General features: G+C 37.1%; 1 protein-coding gene across 3 annotated transcripts; it reads right to left on the bottom strand.

Annotated features, from left to right (window-relative positions):
- Positions 1-12,596: 12,596 nt before the first annotated feature.
- Positions 12,597-14,978, bottom strand: LOC133290883 (leucine-rich repeat extensin-like protein 4). 3 transcript variants are annotated; one of them, XM_061489029.1, is made up of 3 exons: positions 13,734-14,978; positions 12,844-13,079; positions 12,597-12,747 (listed from the first exon to the last, which is right to left on the bottom strand). In XM_061489029.1, the coding sequence occupies exons 1-3, from the start codon at positions 14,976-14,978 to the stop codon at positions 12,660-12,662; spliced, it is 1,569 nt and encodes a 522-aa protein (XP_061345013.1). In that variant the 3' UTR covers positions 12,597-12,659. The 3 variants fall into 3 exon arrangements, with proteins under 3 accessions (XP_061345013.1, XP_061345012.1, XP_061345011.1); XM_061489028.1 differs by having other exon boundaries at positions 12,597-13,148; positions 13,767-14,978; XM_061489027.1 differs by having other exon boundaries at positions 12,597-14,978.
- Between the last annotated feature and the right edge of the window lie 5,259 nt (positions 14,979-20,237).

Raw genomic sequence — 20,237 nt, 5'->3', positions numbered from 1 at the left:
GGTTAAAGGAATTAATGGAGAGTATTTTTGTTAAAGAACCACTTTTTTTGTTAAATGTTAATCGTTGGGAACTGTTTTAAATTCAGAAATACTTGTACCAAAGGAATTTACATCAACAACATCCTAACATTATATCTATTCATAATAATAAGCCTGAAACCCACAACACTAAGTGACCAAATATAAACCCAAAACCGCTCGAATTTCTCACTTCTTATCCTTTTTAGCCTTCTTCGTCGGCGATTTCACGCTCTTAGGTTTCTTCACAGCCTTTACTGGTGTCTTCCTTGTTGGCTTAGCAACCATCTTCTTCTTCCCCACCGTCACCTTAGTCGGCTTTGCTTTGGGCTTAACACTATCTGCCGCAGCCTTGGGCTTGGTAGCGGGCTTGAAGTTTTGGGTTGAATTGGTTAGAGAGTAATATAAATCATTAAAAATACTCTCACCCAACACCTTAAGGTTTTTGATTGAATTGGTTCTTATCATGGTATCAGAGCCTTAGTGACCATAAGGTCACGAGTTCGATCATCACCGCCCCCCACTTTCTAGTGGAATTAAATAGAAAGCACAAAAAGATAAACAAAAAATTGGGCTTGGGGCTCTTGCATAAGGGGATGTGTTAGAGAATAATATAAATCATTAAAAATACCATCACCTAATGCCTTAAGGTTTTGGGTTGAATTGGTTCTTAACATGGTATCAGAGCTTGAGGTCATGAGTTCGATCCTCACCGCCCCCACTTTCAGGTGGAATTAAGAAAAGCACGAGGCAGACAAAAAAAAGGACTTGTGCAGCACAAGGCAGACCAATAATAGGCTTGTGTCATATTTGGGCTCTTGCGTGAGGGGGTGTGTTAGAGAATATAATATAAATTATTAAAAAGACCCTCACCCAACACCTTAAGATTTTGGGTTGAAGTGGTTCTTAACATGATATCAGAGCCTCGGTGACCATAAGGTCACGAGTTCGATCATCATCGTCCCCCACTTTCTAGTGGAATTAAATAAAAAGCACAAAAGGCTGTGCAATATCCACCCTTTAAGCCTAAATGGCTCTTGTATGGGGGGTGTTAGAGAGTAATATAAATCATTAAAAATACTCTCACCCAACAACTTAAGGTTTTAGGTTGAATTCGTTTTTATCAATTTTGATAAATTTTATATAATAAATAAACAAATAAAAAATAGCAAATACCTTTCATTAATTCTCTCTCTCTCTGGTATAACCTGGAGTATTTCCATTCAAGCTTCTCCAGTCACCCGAAGGTTATCCCTCATTGGAACAGAGCGTGCATTGAGCTTCGCTACCGGAGGAAGGATGAGATTATCCCCACCCGAAGTGCAATGGATTTATTTTCAAAAGTTGAGCATAAGAAGATAGGTAATTCTAGGGAAAGTGTTTTGAATTATTTGAAAATTAAACCTCATTGGTTCTAATTATTTTTGCAGTCATTATGTAATTCTTAAAAATTTGATTTCTTGTTTTGGATAGAATGGGAGGATAGAACACATAAAGGACAGCGAGTAATGATGTTGATGAACTCCCCACATTGATCCGAAAGATATTCATCAGACATAACTTTAATTTAAGAACTAATTAAACTGAATTGAAATACTTTTAACCAAAGAGAGAAAGTGCAAATGACATGATAAATAAAACCTTGGACAAATTAAAGTTACCCAAAGGCCAAAGCTTGAATTTGAAATGGACTATAACTAGATAAGTAGCTATAACAATACCACCACCAGCCTATGACACTTGGAAGCAAATTTTTTAATAAATAGGAAAACACATATCTTTTTTTTGGAAATACAAGAAAAATTAAACAAAACAACTAAAGACACAATCTGGGCATAGCCACGCCAACAACATCATCCCTCAAAACGGATTCGCAATAATTTGGAGGAGCTGTAAATTCTTGCAAATCCCAACCAAAGGAATGAGCATGACCAGCTAGAGCATCCGCAAGACGATTTCCTTCCCTGTAAGCATGGGAAACATGAACAAGCCAGTCCTTTTGCATGTAATGACGAATCTGATGAACCAAAGTAGCCAGAGGGTGTTTCTGATTACAGTCTTTGTTGATAAAATCAATAGCGACCACCGAGTCTCCTTCCAACCACACTCTACGATAATTTCTTCTCCAAGCTATCTGAAGTCCTAGAAGGCAACCCCAAAGTTCTGCTATAAGAGAATTACCCCAACCAAGGTATTTTGAGAAGCCAGCAATCCAACTCCCAGTATCATCCCTAAGAACACCTCCACACCCAGTACGCATTCCTCCCATTGTACAAGACCCATCTACATTGATCTTTATCCAACCATCTGGAGGAAAGGTCCAGCGAATATATCACTCCTCTTTATTCCTTCGATGAAGACCAGAAGATACAAAAAGAACTCTAGACTGCAACACATAATCATGGTAACACCAAATCTGTCGAACAATGCTATAAGCATTAGCCTGAGATCCTTCAAAAATCATTTTGTTTCTGGTATTCCAAATGAACCAACAAGCAATACCAAAAATCAAAGGCCACTCCCGATTATCTCCCATATCACCAACCACGAGGTTTGACTGCAACCAATCATTGAAACGCTGGGAGAAAAAATTCCTTTGCTTTACCTGCAAAACGAGAAGTTTCCAAACATCTCTAGAAATATGACAATCACGAATAGCATGTATGGAATTCTCCTCTGAAACTAAGCATCTGGAACACATGTTTGAATCAGCCATATGCCTCTGAACACGCTTCACATTAGTCAAGAGCTTATCCCCAACAAAAAGCCAAAGAAAGCAACGGATCTTCTCAAGACCAGGCCATTTCCAAATTTTGTCCCATGGAAATACATTATCTACCACTTCCGTTTGTGCAATGAGAGAGTAAGCTGTCTTCACTGAAAACTTATCGTCACTAGTCCCTGTCCAAATCACTCTATCTGGACCACCTTGTAAGAAAGGAGGCACAAGGTTTTGAACTTTTTGCAAAACTGAGCTAGGCAGCAGGTGCTGAAATAAATTCCAGTTCCAACTCCCTTGACTAGTTACACATCCAGCTACCGTCCATGAAAGACAATCTTCAGGAATCGGATGCACCGTAAGCTGGGAAAGAGGAGTACAATTAGGAACCCAACGATCATTCCAAAAAGACGTGTTCTGTCCATTACCAAGAAGAACTCGAGAGTTATCCACCACAGGCTGCCAAACTCGAGCTACTCCTTTCCACAGATTCGATCCAGTTCTAGAGACTCTTACATTTAGGAACAACTGGGTGCCCACTTTGTATTTATTTTTGAGAACTTTACACCACAAAGCTTCAGTATCAGTCATCAACCCATGAGCCACTTTCATAATCATAGCTTGGTTCATCCCTTTCAATTGTCTAATTCCTAGACCATCGTCCTGCTTCTTCCTACATAAGGTATCCCAGGAGACTAAATGAGTCTTCTTACAATCTACTGTATCTCCCCATATGAAACTCCTAGTTTTACGCTCCATGTCATCACAAGAACTGTAAATCTATGATGATTCGCAGCCAAGAACACTAATTACAAAATTTAATTTCCGAGTCAACTGACTTACCAATTAAGAATTTGACGGTAAACGAGAGTAACCAGAAAAGCTGATAGCTACGAAGGTACCTTCACTTCACAGTTTAATTTGACGGTCAACCGAGCCACTCTCTTTTCCCCTGTAGAATTAATTTACAGTTTAAAAACAGAGAAGTACCTAAGCTGGTTAATTTAATTGTGGCTAATGGCTACCCTTCTGTAACACTTCCTTCAGAACCAATGCGATTCTAAACCCAAAACACACCCTCTTGAAGAATTTTGATGCTCAGTATTCAATACAAATCAAACAATACCTATATATATAATATTGCATAGAATCACTACTTAGCAGGTGACATTAGAATTAATTTCTCACAACTGCTATTCCAAACCCAGAATACACCATCTTGAAGAATTAATCATCTACATTGGAAGGCCAAAAAAACAAACACCTCATCCAACTAGTGGTTTTGTAGTTTTGCCAAGTGGTAGGAACAACTCAGTGGAACATTACCGTGTAAAGAAAACTCACATCAAGTCTCAAAAAGAATGAAAGAAACTCACCGTGGACGGTGGAGCAAGGTGTGGCGCAACCTTCGAGTTGAGACACAGCACGTCACAGAGTTCGAAATAGAAGAGAAGAAAATAAAATTAGTGCGAGTACTCAGTGATACGAGTAAATTTTCACTAAATATTATAAATATATTTAAGTGAAGTTAAGCGAGTACTTAGAGAAGAGAAGAAAACATGCTTATTGTAACAGAAGAAACGAGAGAGAGAGAGTACCTGCCTATGAGGGAGAGTTAAGTGAGCAAAATGACACTAATCTGCGCACAGAATGAACAAAAGAGGTTCAAATCTCATTATAATTCCAGAGCCCTAAAAACTGAAGTTCCACCATAATTTCATAACCTTAAAATTGAATGAAAAAACCAGATCTGAAATCCGCACTTCGAATTATAGAGATGAGACCTAAACCTGAAATTTCAAAAATAATTAAATAAAAATATATAATCTCATAGATTTATAAGGATCTGAAAGTAGAGTCACCTTGGCACTGAGAAATTCTACTTGCTTTGAGATATTACACCACGATTTGAAGCTCGGGATTAAGAAAGGAACCGAGTTCCATGCCTTTTAAATTTTAAGCAGGAAAGAACGAAGGGTTTATCCCTAATAGAATAGACTAATAGAGTAGTGAATAGAAATGAAAAATATTTTTTAGAAAAAAATATAATAAAAAACTCAAAAATAGTTTTACTTCTTTTTGAATATAATGTGGCTAATCAGGGGTATTTTAGGATTTTTATCAACATTTTAATAAATGTGGTTAAACTAATGTCCCTATAGGCCTTGTTTTTTGTAGTGCCAAAATTATGTCATTTTGGGAGTTAGAGGAATTAACGTAGTTTTGGGACAACATTACATAATTTTATGTTTGTCATGTGAGATGATAAACAATAAATCCTAAGAATAAATATAATGTATTTGAAATGGTTTTTTAAAATATATTTTTGCATCTACAGCATTTTTTTTCATCAGTCTCTGTTAAGTATTTTAATTCCACTTTAAAGTGGGGGACGGTGAGGCTCTGATACCATGTTAATGGTCTTGGGATACACCACCCCAAAAGCTAGCTCAAAGGGTGGGAGTGCCCAAGGCCTTATAAAGACCATATTAGTTGCTCATCCAATCAATGTAAGACTATATATCTCTCAACTTGAATTGAGTATCGAAATCATATTTCTGGTTTTACACACCTTTTCTCTCAGAACCTAGTGTTATATCTCTACTTTATAACAGAAATTACACCACTCTCATAGGAAAAACATTAATTCCGTATTTTAAATAAGGAAAATGCAATTTGACAGTCGTGGCGTATATTTAAATTCTATGTCGATATATCTTTTTTTCCATGTTAGTGTGTTTTAAAAAAAATAAAATTGTGTTATCAAAAAAAAAAAAAAAAAAAATTGAATGGAGCTCTTTCTGCAATTATTTTTACAATTCTAATTAATTTTTTAAACTGATACGCGGCATAAATCTAGACTAGCTTCATGGAAAGTAAAGCTGTACATCAAACAAAGCTTGCTCAGTGTATTTTACTTATTAAGTTTTTGACTTCTTCGCATCCATACTATGCAGTCAATGTTGATCTCCCAAGCTGTTTGGAATGACATGGATAAATGAGCCGGTCAATTTATATACAGTAAAAAGGACAATTGGAGGATAATTTAGTTGGTGAATTGGGCTAAACCATTAATTACTTGCTTGGTTATTACGTCATAGTAGACAGTTGGATACCTTATTCATATGGCGTTGGATCTTAAAAACCCTTGCTTCTAAGAAATGTTTCCTCGTTTGGCTTATTTGCCATGACCTGCGAAAGTGACTCCATGGAGGCAGTGCGCCTTGTAACTATTGATGTCAAGAGCTTCCATTATTTTTAAAATATTGTGATATATGATATCAAGAGCTGTTGATCTGTCTTCTAAGTAAAAGAATAGTAAAGTGAATTAAAAAAAGTAAACGATGATTTAGGAAAACAACGGCTCCTTGATTAATGCTAGCATTGTTGACCTTATGTTTATTTACACAGTATTAAGAGCAAAGTAAATTTATAATTTTATACAAACAAATTTTAAACTTAATGTACAATAATAAAATCTGATCATTTGGCTCTTCCACGTAACAATAACGTAGCCAATATATATTTGCCAAAGTAATTTAGTGAGCGAAACTATACAATGAATAGTATTCGGACAACACTCATGAGTTTGATGGACAGATACATAGGCTTGCTCATCCATGATTCACCAAGCCCACTCTTTCCCCCCCCCCCCCCCCCCCCCCCCCGCAGATTCAGCTCTAGATTGGACTGTTTCGTAAGAAAACTTATGGGCTTTATGTCAATCTTACAGAGACAAAAGTAAAAATAGATCCGCTACCTCACGTGCTAAACCCCCTCCGATGATTTGGAGCCTACAAGTTACGCTTGCTTGAGAGGGGAGAAAGCCCCATAAGCAATGATATATATTATACTGCATGGGCAAGGGAAAATAAGTAAATTACACTTTAATTTCTTGAAGTTTTTATCCAAATCAAGGATGCAGTTCACGGCAAGCATTCTGCAAATTTTCTCATGAGTGTAAATAAATTGCGGCTACCTTTAAATTTTTATGCTTGTCAATGTTATGTATGTGTTGGAATAGAAGATTCTATATGTTGCCAAATAGTAAAACAACTTCCTAAAGATAAATAACTACACCTAATTACAATAGGACTCAGTTATACATATCCTAACAAACTACAGGTTACAACATATCACAGCAAATCATAACAACATATAGAATCTTCTATTCCAACAGTATGCTACATCAAAATCAAATCAAAGATGGGTTTGTTAACATCATTTTCCAATTTCTTTTTTGTTCTTCTGAACAACATTTTCAAGTTATTCTTTTTATTTTTACAAACAAAAAGGATTGCAACTGGGTAATCCAATTGTGTTTCTCATTTAGTTTAGATCCATCAATTCAATTGAGGGAAAATTGTTTATCCCACAGAATAATGTAAATTGTCCTTTTCTTCTTCATCTAAATTGCTTGCTGCTATATCTTACACGCTGACAGTTGTCCTTTTCAATTTCATCTGTGTGTGGGGTACAGCTCAATTAATGGATTATCAGAAAATGTGTAGCTCAAATAAGCCACGGCTCATAACCTTAGCTAATACATTATGCAAAATCCAATTTCTCAGCGTTGCCATGAGATTTTGTGCGTCCTTGAACAATGCCCGTGATTCGGTTTAATCACATGAAAGTAGGTGGCGCTGTCCACCATTGCCCCTCACCAATTATTGAGTTAGCTATTACTTTGAAAGATATGAAGCTCCTTTACTTGCTTATCTATTTTTTTTAATTAAAAAAATAGGAGTCCTTTTATCTTAACTTTCACTTTCAGCCATCATATATGGTTAGGCTTACCTCGTTAGAAAAAATAAAACATTTTTTGACAGTTATACTAATCCATGCTTAATTATAAGATGACAAGTGTAGAATAATCAGTAATAAGAACCAAAGAAAGCTGGAATATATTGTTAGGGGAGATTTGAAACTATGGAGCATCAGTAATCGTTAGGGGTTTATCCCAGTCAGTTTAAAAAATGTCCCTAGTCCCTACTTCTGATAATTTGATGTCAGTATTTTCTTTTTCTTTCTTGAAACAGAACTTTAATGTTCTTTTTAATGTGATGATGGGGATCAATATCATGAGTGTAACTTTATGAAAAGCCATTAAATATGCTCGACCTAATCACAGGCTGTCCCTAGAGCCCCTATTGAATGGTAGTTATGTCCGAGTTGAGGTAATACAGCCTCATATCATAGGAGAAGTTGACCCACTTCCAACATCAATTATTTTGATTATTTTCATTGCATGTTGTTGGATGTGAAAAGCCCTTACAGTCCATGTGAATATTATCTACGGAGGACCCCTCTCATAAATTGCTTTGCATCTTTTCCCCATTTTCCTTTCATCCCAGGGTGGCAAGACTATTGGAAATAATCAAGTATGAGTTGTAAAGAAGTACCACATAGACTAGACATAGACCAAGTGATGACCATATAAGTGTGAAAGACCCATAAACCTACAACCTTAAGGTTTTGGGTTGAGATGTGGTGTCGGCCCACTTATTATGGTTTGTCATTTAACCCATTGGTAGATGTACCCTTTGCAAAGGGTTTTGGGCTCCCCCATACCATTTCCCAACAGTGGTATCAGAGCCGGATTGGGCTCGAGCTAGCCTAGTGATTGGCTAGGAGGCGGGTCGAGTACTTTGCGCTTCGGGTACTCGGTTGAGGGGGAGCATACCAATGGTGGGTTTCACACTTGAGGGGGAGATTGTTGAGATATTCAAGTGTGATGAGTCTCACATTGGTTGGTAATGAGCTAAATGAAGAGTATATAAGTGAAAGGACCCATGAACCCAATGCCTTAAGGTTTTGGGTTGAGACATGGTGTCGGATCCACTTGCTACGGTTGGTGTAGCCTTAGCTCATTGGTGGTGGCCCCCGCCACGGGCTTCCCCTGGACCCGCTTGTTATGGTTTGTCATTTAACCCATTGGTAGATGTACCCTTTGCAAAGGGTTTTGGGCTCCCCCATACCATTTCCTAACAGTGGTATCAGAGCCGGATTGGGCTCGAGCTAGCCTAGTGATTGGCTAGGAGGCGGGTCGAGTACTTTGCGCTTCGGGTACTCGGTTGAGGGGGAGCATACCAATGGTGGGTTTCACACTTGAGGGGGAGATTGTTGAGATATTCAAGTGTGATGAGTCCCACATTGGTTGGTAATGAGCTAAGTGAAGAGTATATAAGTGAAAGGACCCATGAACCCAATGCCTTAAGGTTTTGGGTTGAGACATGGTGTCGGATCCACTTGCTACGGTTGGTGTAGCCTTAGCTCATTGGTGGTGGCCCCCCGCCACGGGCTTCCCCTGGACCCGCTTGACATTGGAGTTTGAGGGAACGAATTTCCCAAAGACAAGTGGAAAGGATATGCTTTTATTTTATTTTATTTTTCACCATATTTTTCTTCCCCTAACACGAAGGGTGGTGAATTGATTGAAATTTGAAAGGCCAAAGCCAGCAAGCTATATAGAACTTACTGACTTCTTCATATAGACCATTTCAAAATGCGAATATTTTTTTTAGTAAGTAAAAAGGGAATATTTTAATACTAAAAAAAGGGGGAATATTTTACACCTATTAATTTTTGCATGCATTAAGCAATGAATAAAAATATGTACTGTCCCCAAAAGTTCAAAATCCAGTTAGAATTTAAAAAACTTCAATATATTATTTGTGTGTATTAGTATGCACAAATGATTATGCACAAATCATATCCAAAAAAAAAATTGATTATGAGAGTAACATATTTGGAAAAAATACCCTACCTTATTTGAGAGAGCACGACAAAAACTAGGGCCGGCAAAATGGGCTGAGCCCGCCGGGCTGGCCCGCCCCGCCTGCCAAATGGGGCGGGCTGGGTTGAGTCTTTCAACCCACCAGCCCGCCAAACCCGCCCCGCCAGCCCATATGGGTCAGCCCGCCAAGTCATTTTTTTTTTTTTTTTTTTTTAGGTTACCCAATTGTTATGTAGCTCCGTATCTTAGATTTCTCTGCTTGCAAGTGGCTTTTTTGAATTGTTGTGGACTGCTCATACAACACTTTGTTACTTGTTTTGTTATTCTATTTTATCCTGATATGATTTTATTTTTTTATTATTATTTTTGGATTGAAAGATGCATATTTATATGCAGATTATTAAACACTGATCTTCTTGGTTTCATAAGCACATTAGGATTTTATACAGATTTTTGTATGCTTTTATGCAGATTTTTTTATGTGATTTTATGCAGAATTTAATTTTTTGTATTTTATTTTTGTATTTTTTTTTATTTTAGGCGGGCTGGCCCGTAGCCCGCCAGCCCACTCATAAAACGGGCCGGGTTACTCAATTCAACCCATTTTGTCAAAACGGGCCGAGGCGGGCCAGCCCATTTTGAGCGGGCTAGTGGCGGGCCGGGGCGGGCTGGCCCATATTGCCAGCCCTAACAAAAACAAGTTAACCAAAGTATCTTCAAAGCGCAAATAGCGATAGCGAAAGCGCGTTATTCTCGTATGAGCAAAGTTACAAGATGTCACTTCTCCTTTTCCCTAATGTGAAGGAAAATTTGCTTTATTCTATTCAAAGCCATGTCTCGATCTCCTCCAGGAAAAAGACAAGGAACGAAAATGAACTACAATTTACCATGGGTAAACTTTCTTTGTAGGGTTCCCATGAAAACTGGAAGACCTTGTGTCAATTATATTTCCGAAAGGGACTCGGTGATAAGTAAGCACTGACCCCAGTTTGGGTTGTCATTCCCATAAGCATTATACGGACCCAGATGCTTCTGGTCACTTTAGGGTCCTTTGAAAGAGTGCCCTTAATTACTTGACTATTGTTTCTCTTCATCTTAAAAGAATTGTTCCCATTGGACTTTGAAATGTACAGCGACGAATAGTAGTTTCATTTTAGTTGGCAACAGCAAAAGCTATCTCGACTAATTTGTATGACACTAGTTTTGGTTCCCAGTGACCGAGAAGGGAAACAAGTGCTAAATGGGTAACGCGGGAGAGGAGGGACAACCCTCCTAAGGATGTTTGGTACAGTATATTTTGTAGGATTTTCAAGAAACTGAATTTTTTTAAATTTTTAATTTTTAAATATTATCTTAAACTGAATATTTTCATCGTATTTCTGAAAATCGAGATTTTTGGATAAATAAAAAAAATTTCTCTGCCAAATGCCCCCCTAAAACAGAAGTAAAAAGAGAGATACAAACATGATGACCAACCAAGTTTCACTGCAGACATAGAAACTAAAAAGCCTTGGAAAAAGGAGAGTTTCGTGGCTATGCTGTAGTTATTTTTCCTTCACAAGCTTAACAAATCTATTGTTCTAACACGAAGCATCGACATTTCAAAAATATTGATATGTCGTGTTTGACATTCACTGACACTTCGACACTTGCACTTTAAAACTAGTTGCAAAGACTAAAAAAAAAGTTTAAAAGTTACATTGTGTTGTATTTTAAGTTCTAACTATTAGATTTATTAAATTACTATTATATTTTTATTGAGTTTAATATAAATATTTGAGATATCTTATGTTTCTTTGTCAAATTGATAGGTATTATAAGTTTAACTTTATTTTTTTATTACATTATTGAATATTAAATATAATATACATTACATAAATTAAAAATATTATATAATATCAAAATGTATCTTAACGTATCAAAATTTAATATTTTTTTAAAATTAACGTGTCAGAATATCGTATCGTGTAATATTCCGTATTGCATATGAGTGCAACATATGGTCTAACGTCCACAAATCACAATCCAACGGGGAAATGTGCGTGCACGAAGCAAGTAAATTTGAATTCAAATAAGAAGACAGTTTGCACATGAAGGGGTAAGGGTAATGTTAAACAATATTATTAATCAAAGAAGAAAAAAGGACTTAAATAAATTGATTCCGCAGGTGCTCCTTAATGGATCTTGGGATGTCAACTCAGGCCCCACCACCATGATCTGAATCGAGACCTGTAGACTCTGATGGTGGCCTCGATCGGGGATTGAGGACCATTTCAAACTGCATGCATAATCTATGACAACACCGTAATTACCCGTCTAAATCGAACTTAATTATTCGGAAGAAACATTAAGAACAATATCTTACTGTTTCTTACACCCTCTCCACGTACGTTTCATTCAATTTTGCACGTAAATGAATTAGACAATAGATCCTTTCAAAGACAATGGAAAAGATGACATTGCTAAAACTAAACTTACACAAATGAAGTAGGAGTTCTCAAAGAATGCAGGCATGTCAAAAAAGAGTAGATTGATTATACTTCCTCAAGAATATGGGTTCATAGATGAAGAAAATTAATGAAGAATGATATTTGACAAGAAAGCGAGGAAAATGCATTCAAATCAAAGTGAATGAGTTATCTCAATTCAGAAAATCAATACAAAAGAAATGTTCATAAATTATATTATAAATTGGAAAGCAAAATAAACAGAAGCTTTTTCATAAAAAAAATTAAAGTATGATATAAGAGAGACAATAACAATAAACCGAACAAACAACCAGCAGCAGCAGAAAGTGCAATTGCTATTGTCTTTCAGTTCATGATTTATGGTCTCGAATTCATCCCTATACATACATTTTCTCTTCAACCTACTCTTTCTCTGCCATTTTTATTTCAGAACTGGAATACTCATAACAATTGAAATCAATATGTAGAGGCTTTCTCCTCTTATTCCCACTTTACAGTAACCTCTCCTCTGTTCTTTTGTTTGACGACAAATGATAAATATTAATCTAATTAAAGAACAGAGATGCTGCCTTGCACAAACTCTTGTCATTCTCTTGTATAGTTTTCCTCCACAAGTGACGAGAGTCGCATAGTTGACGAAAGGGCCACACAATCATAACAGAGTGGCTCTTGTTGTTTGTAGAGGGAAATGTTAAGAGGAGAAAAGTTATCAAAAGAATCAATAGAAAGGTGGTGGTGGAGGAGATGCGTACGAGACTCCAGAGATAGGTGGCAATGGCCCTTCATATACAGGAGCAGGTGGTGGGTTTCCGTATACAACTGGTGGAGGCGGAGAGGCAGAGGGTGGAGTTTCGCATGGAGGCGGTGATGCTGGCGGCGGAGAATGGTAAACCGGTGGCGGTGGAGAACTGTAATGAACTGGAGGTGGTGGCGGTGGTGAACTGTAATGAACAGGAGGTGGTGGTGGTGGTGGTGAACTGTAATGAACAGGGGGTGGGGGTGGTGGTGGTGGTGGTGGTGGGGAGCTATATTGAACCGGTGGAGGTGGAGAAACATACACTGGTGGCGTCGGTGGATATGGGGAGGGTGATGGCAGGTAAGGTGCGGGAGAAGGTGGTGGTGGCGGCGGGGGTGAATGCTCTTCACAAGGTGGTGGTGAATGGAAAGGGGGAGGAGGTGGCGGTGATAAATAAGGATAAACGGGTGGCTGGGGTGAGTTAGGGGGTGGTGAAGGTGAATGAGTTGGAGGTGGCGGTGAGCTATGATAAGGAGAAGTTGGTGGTGAGGAGAATATGGGACCAGGGGGTGATGGTGAACTTGGTGGCGGCGGCGGAGACCAGTTACCAGATGGTGGTGTGGGAGTAGGTGAGGATGGTGGAGACGGCAATGGTGAAGGTGAAAGAGGCGGTGATGGTGGTGAATACACAGGTGGAGGAAAGTACATCGGTGGCGACGATGGTGGAGTATAAACAGGTGGTGGAGGTGAAGGTGGCGAATACACAGGTGGAGAGGACACTGGTGGCGGCGATGAAGGCACCCCTGAGGGCGGTGATGGTGAAGGTACCCCTGAGGGCGGTGATGGTGAAGGCACCCATGAGGGAGGTGTAGGTGAAGGTACCGCTCCAGGCGGTGATGGTGTAGGTGAAGGCACCATTATAGGCGGTGACGGTGAAGGCACCCCTGAGGGCGGTGATGGTGAAGGTTCCACTCCAGGCGGTGACGGTGAAGGCACCATTGTAGGCGGTGACGGTGAAGGTACCACTCCAGGCGGTGATGGTGTAGGTGACGGCACCACTATAGGCGGTGAGGGTGAAGGTACCACCACTCCAGGAGGCGAAGGAACAAATGGTTTACAGCCAAACGAGTTACAGTCAACAGGCTTAGACAAGAACGACTTACATTGCGCCGGAGACCTCTGCAACGGCCTCGCCGGCAAGCAGTTCTTCCTGTCATCAAAAGCCGGCAAGCTCAGGCACGCCGGAGGCTCACCGGTGAAGAAGTTATACGAATACGTGAAGTTCTTAAGGTTAGGCAACATGCAAATGCTCGCTGGGATTTTACCAGACAGAAAATTGTGAGCCACATCCAACTGCTCCAGACTCACCATGCCTCCAATGGTGTACGGCAAGGGACCAAGTAGCTGATTGAAGCTCACGTCGAACACCGTCAGGTTCTTCAACAACCCAATCTCCGAAGGCAAGCACGAACGGAGTGCATTGTTCATCAGAATGATCTCGTTCAAGTTCGACATGTTTCCCAAACTCGCCGGAATACACCCGCGGAACCTGTTGTTTGCAAGAACTATAACTGAAACTGGCGAGTTGCCAATGTTATCAGGAATATCGAACACAAAGCGGTTGTCATTGATGAAAATGGCATCTAAATCCTTGTCGAACAGCTCCTTGGGCACACTCCCTTCGAATTCATTGAATCTGAGATCCAAAAATTTAAGCGTTGGAAGCCGCAAAACCACTTCTGGAAACTTGCCTGCTAATCTGTTGTTACTGAGATCCAACTCGAAGAGCAGCTTCAGTCTATCAAACCTGTGAGGCAAGGTGCCGCAGAATCTATTGGAGTTTATGTGAAACAGAGCAAGATCCTGCAACAACCCAAGCTCTTCTGGCAAGTAACCAGCAATGTCTCCGTGGTTAAGATCAATGCCTGCAACCGTGCGGATCCTGGGGTTGTCCAGCGCAGGAGCACAGTAAACCCCGGAATAGTTGCACACATTGGATCCAACCCAGTTAGCCGTGAGGTTCTGGGGATCCGAGAGAATGGCTTGCTTCCAAGCTTGCAATGCTATATAAGCATTTCTGATGCGGTCATTCTCGAATACAAGAGATGGGTCTATGGTGACATTCTCTCCTCTGTCGCCAAACTCGTCTCTATAGTACAGAAGCTGGCGTTGCCTGATGTACATGGCTTCAGTGTCGGTGAGTTCTCCATTGCCTTGGTTTGGGGCACAGAGGGAAAGTGAGAGTGTGCCTAGAAACAAGGCAATGAGAAGTGAGAGATTGGAGTAGGCTTCCTTCTTCATCTCACATGAGGCATTTGCTACACCAAGTTCCACCTTTTTATTTTTTTCTTTTGCTGTGCCCTCCTCTGAGATTAGATTGTCGGTGGGTTTTTGCAGAAGCGTCGACCTTGAGATCTGAGAAAAATGCAGCTGTGGAGGATGGTGGCTGAGGATAGAGAAGGGAGGAAACAGGGAAGAGAGTGTGTTTTTTTTTTTTTCAGGGATTTTGGAGCTGTGAGCTTATTCTTTATGGTAACTTGGAAAGAGAGAGAGTGCGCGTCAAATAATTCATCTAAAGGACAGCTATACCACAGCTCAAATGCCCACCAGGTTCTCTCTTCCCTTTATTTTAATTTTTATTATTAATTTTGCTGTTTATTTTTTTTTTCTTTTAACAAAAATAGATCTCTTTCGTCGTTTTGTAACTGAATAGGGGGAAAGTATCTTTATTGCAGACACCATTTATCGAATTCCTAACCGTGGAGTAAATTCGTAGAGTGGCCAGCCAGCTGGCCATAGTTAATTGCAACTAAAGAAATTGAGTTTCCAAGTTACCTTACCCATATACTTAAAAATAGTACGTGTGATTTTATATATACATCTTATCGCACAAGAAACATTAATTCCAATAATATTATTGATTAGGATTTGGCCCATTTGGGGTTGTTAAAAAGGTGCAACACCTGCTAGTTTGACAACAAAATTTAATTCTGAAAAGAACTAACTTAATAATTGAAAACATGTTAGCATGATTGTGGAATTTTTTTAAAAAAATGGAGGGAGTCGGTGATGCCGAATTCCGGCGAGTAGTCCAAACTGTTAAGTTAATATAAATTATCGAATTTATGTTTGGTCGTTGATCCTGATCTCGCGAGATATTGGAGTTGAATAGCGTGGACAATGGAAAATTGTGTAGTTTTCTTTGGCTGCGTTGGTTTACAACGTTAAACGACAGAACGAGAGAACTCTAGGGTGTTGTGACCCTCTCTCTCAAGTTGCCCGTCATTACTTGGACTTTTTCATTTCCTACATTCCCGTGAAACTGATGACCCTTTTTTAACTGATATAGTGTATCGCATACTATATTTTTTTGCATGGGTTGGTATAATTTATATTACTTTGTTAAGTCTATGTTAAATAATTAATATAATTAGGCACATTGTTATTAAGTACAATTTATAAATAGATATTGTACTGAATCGTATATATGAATTACCAAAGATCGGTGAGTTCGATTCATTATGTTGAATTTAAAAGAAAGATATCTGACTTTTTCACAAACAAAATACAGTGGTTTCATTAAAATTAACACTTGATAATTATGGTAAAAAAACAAAAAAAATATATACGTAATCTTTCTCACGCATCAAACTCTACATATTTCTAATTACGATTGATTCAAAACAACAATGTTTGCATTATTTTTATTTTTTTAATAATCTTGTAGTCTAATCATCTAATGTCTAGTTAACATTTTTTTTTGTTTGGTACACGTCTAGTTAACATTTATCTATACTGAATGTACGTTATATCTAAAATTAAATTACATTAAAAACTTCCTCTATTACTTTTAGGCTCCTTCTAGCCCCTGTTGTTTTTATTAACATTTCAATAAGTAATACGAAAACTACTTTAAGAAGCAATCATCTTAAAAATAATTATCTCAGTTAAACTTCTTACGTGGATTATTATAAATTATATGATTTTGAAAATTTTAGGTGTTAAAGTTAATTGGAACATATTAGTAATCAGGGCCATTTTTTTCAAAGCTGACTATGATCATCTTCTTTAGTTCTTTTACATAAGTAATTTGATGCAAACTTAACTTATGGGTTTGTGCAAGCAAATTTTTCATGTAGAATAAGATGTTGTCCCTTGTGTTCTGCATACTTACATTTATAATGAGAGGGTAATCAATTTTGAGGGTTGGCTCTGCAAGTTACTTGCAAGTGATGAGCCAGCAAGCTTTTCAATTTGTTATCAAGTAGGTGGCCTAAAGATATATTTTATAGAGGAGTTTCAGAAAATGACTTACCGAATGTGATTTGGATAGCCATTGCTGACTTGAAGAGTAGTCTTTGCTAACTTAAAGATCCTTTAGAAGATGCCTTTTTTCATGGTAAATGACTCACAAGTGAACTTTGTTTATGGTGAAGGCTTTCACAAGTGCACTTCATATTTATTCCAAATCAGTTAGTAATTTTGTTAAGTCTAAATTAAGTGATTAATATTATTTTATTTTTTTGGTAAATAGTGATTAATATTATTTAACATGTTGATATTAAGCATTATTTATAAGTAAATGTTGTGTTCGACCTTATTAATGAATTTACCATGATGAATAAGTCTAATCCATTATGAAGGAGAACCTTTATTTCCTTTTAACAATTAAAGTGCAGTCACTCCATTAAAATTGATACCGAGCAACTCTTGTGAAAAACAAAAATAAAAAAATTCTCACATCGAACTATACAATTTTTCAAGTTTAATCGACACAAAATAATAATAATTACATGAACTTAATCATTTTTAAAAATACTGTGACCCAATCTTTAAAATTAAATCATAGTTAGAAGTTTCTACTCTTTTTATAGGCCAGCTCTAATGTTCACAATGAATTCTCTTATATGCTATTTTTTTTGGAGTTACCCAACTCTAATTATCTCTTTGAGACGAGTTGGCTCCGTCTGGTATCCCCACGAGCTTCGACTCTTTGAGCTGGCTATGAGACTAATCCGGAGTGCGGGAGAACAGTGATGGCTAAAGGTTATATGCTATTTATCATAATGGTTGTGTCATATATAGAATATTAATCATTTATAGGTAAATCGATAATGATGTCTGAATCATTGATTTTTACCCATATGACGAATATAATTTATTAAGCTACACTATTAATTAATTGTTAATTCTTAATAATTATAATTGGGACAGAAGTCAACAATTTTTATTTTTATTTTGGTAAACCAGAAGTCAACAATTTAAATAGAATATTAGTATCAATTGAACTGCCCCAATTATTATTGTTTTTAAATATAAAACATTTCTGAGATAACCATTTGAAATTATAATACATTTTTTAAAACAATTATTAATAAAATTCAAAAAAAAGTTTTTTTTTATCAACCACAAGTATCCTCCACGGAAGATAATCTTGTTTGGGACGGTTCAAGGATAGATGGTTTTAAAGATGACCGAATATATACTCTCACCCCCACATGCTCAACTCTCATGCGTTAACTGAGCTACCATTATTTTATTCAAAAAAAAGAAGAAGAAGAAAGATTTAAAATTCATCTTTCACGTGTGCTAATTAATTCTAAATTCTCTTAGATATATTAAATTAAATGTAAATGAAAAAATATTTAATATCTTGAGTAATTAAAATTCAATTAATGTTTATAATTTTCTTCCATCTTCAAGGATGAAATTTTAAGATGATTTTTCTCGTAATTAACATCTCTTAGATTTTAATGAAATAAAGCATTAAATGAAATGATTTTATAAGAGTTATGTTGTAGGAAAAATGATAAATGATTATGTAATATTATAGAGATTCGTTTTGCGTGCCTTAGTTTGTTTTTTTTGCTTTAAAAAGTGCAGCCCCACAAAATATTGTGTGTGTAAAAACTTTTTTTGTGTGTCATGTTAAAGGACAAACTACAACCTCTAAATGAAAAGATACAAAGATTTAATATTTTAAAAACTGTAAACATTTTTGTTATTGTTCATAAACTATAAGTATAATTGTCCTTCATGGAAGACAATTATATTAGTATCGAGAATATCCATATTATGATAGGACTAGCTCTTTCAAAAAGAATTTTTTGTATTCATAAGTACTTAAACTTAAGATTTTTCTTAAACGAAATCAAACATGTATCATTTAAACCAATTTTATTTGATTTTAAAAAAGGTGCACGAGGTGTTGTGAAACATTCTAACAGCTCTGTTAAAATTAAAATATTTTTATAACATCTTTTTCATGTTATATCTCTAAGATGAGAAGTACAATTAATTAGAGGGTTTAATCTTGGTGTAATAATAGTGTTGTGAACAAAATAATAAATTGTCATTTATTGATATGCTAGTCATATTGTTTGATGAGTTTTACCATTATATGATATTAAAGTTATTAAATAATGTACTAACACACCATTACATTAACACTAGATTAAAATCAAAATTAAAAAATTGTTTTAACTTATCTACTATAAGTGTTTGGTTTAGAAATGTCATTAAGAAATCATCATATTATCGTTATTACTTTCTGACGTTACAATTACTATGAGTTAGCCTCAATTAAATAAAATGATATAATATTATTTGGATTTTTTTGAAAAATAATAACAAATCAGGATTCATCATTTTAGGAATTCATGAGATTTTCCTTAGAATAACGCAGCCTATGGTGGGGACAGATTTCACGCGTAGTCATGAGCAACTTCACTGAGGACACTGTATTCAGCATTCACACAGAGTGTATGTGAATTTAAACCAAAATGTTATTATATTTATGAAAAACAGATAAAATTAGGCGTAGTGTGGGCCAGAGGCACGTGTAAGCAGGAATGGGTAATGGGAAAGGACAGAATAATTTAATCTGCGAAACAGTAACAGGTAACAGGAAAGTTACCTCGTGCTCCATTAACACAATCCTCCGTCGCGTGACTTTAGATTAGATCACATCGTCACATTTTCAAGTTTGCAACTGTTGGCGCTAACATGTTGCGCGTCTTTATCAGATGTTGTGGACGTGCCACTCTGGTATTGGGACCCACCAAACATGGCAGAAGAAACATGTCTAATGCGGGACGGAAAGCGTCGAATAGCGAACGGGTCATAACTGGGCCCACGCGTCACATCGTTTCCGGCTGGATCATCGGCTTTGAGGATTGTGGATCCCCACGGTTCTCCGTGTCCGCCTAGCTTGCACCTCTTCGCGCCACATCCACTCCACCTAAGTGCTTTTTAGTTAGGAAAAGTGTGTGTCATTTCAAAGGATGTAAAATTGTGTCATTTTAAGAGAGAGAAAGAGATAAATAAAAGAGGAGAGAGTTGACAAAAAAAATAAAAGTGTGAGTCCCACCTCTTTGTGAGAATGAAAGGATATAAGTTGTGTAATTTAAAAAGATAAACATTTTCCCCTTTATTAAATGACTAAACTAACCTTTTTTCTCTTTATTTTTTGTTTTTGATAAATCACGTGTAATTCTAAAGGAGATAATTTTATTTGAAACAAAAATATTCACACAATGACACTAATTTTTCTAAAGATAT

The sequence above is a fragment of the Gastrolobium bilobum genome, unplaced genomic scaffold (assembly GCF_033153095.1).
Source record: "Gastrolobium bilobum isolate Gb01-03AN ecotype WA unplaced genomic scaffold, APGP_CSIRO_Gbil_v1 utg966, whole genome shotgun sequence".
Taxonomy (NCBI): Eukaryota; Viridiplantae; Streptophyta; class Magnoliopsida; order Fabales; family Fabaceae; genus Gastrolobium; species Gastrolobium bilobum.
Note: the sequence above shows the minus strand (reverse complement) of the source record. Positions and strands in the feature narration are given on the sequence as shown.

Coding starts and splice junctions, on each gene's coding strand:
- LOC133290883 (XM_061489027.1), bottom strand. CDS start 14,978: ATGAAGAAGGAAGCCTACTCCAATCTCTCACTTCTCATTGCCTTGTTT.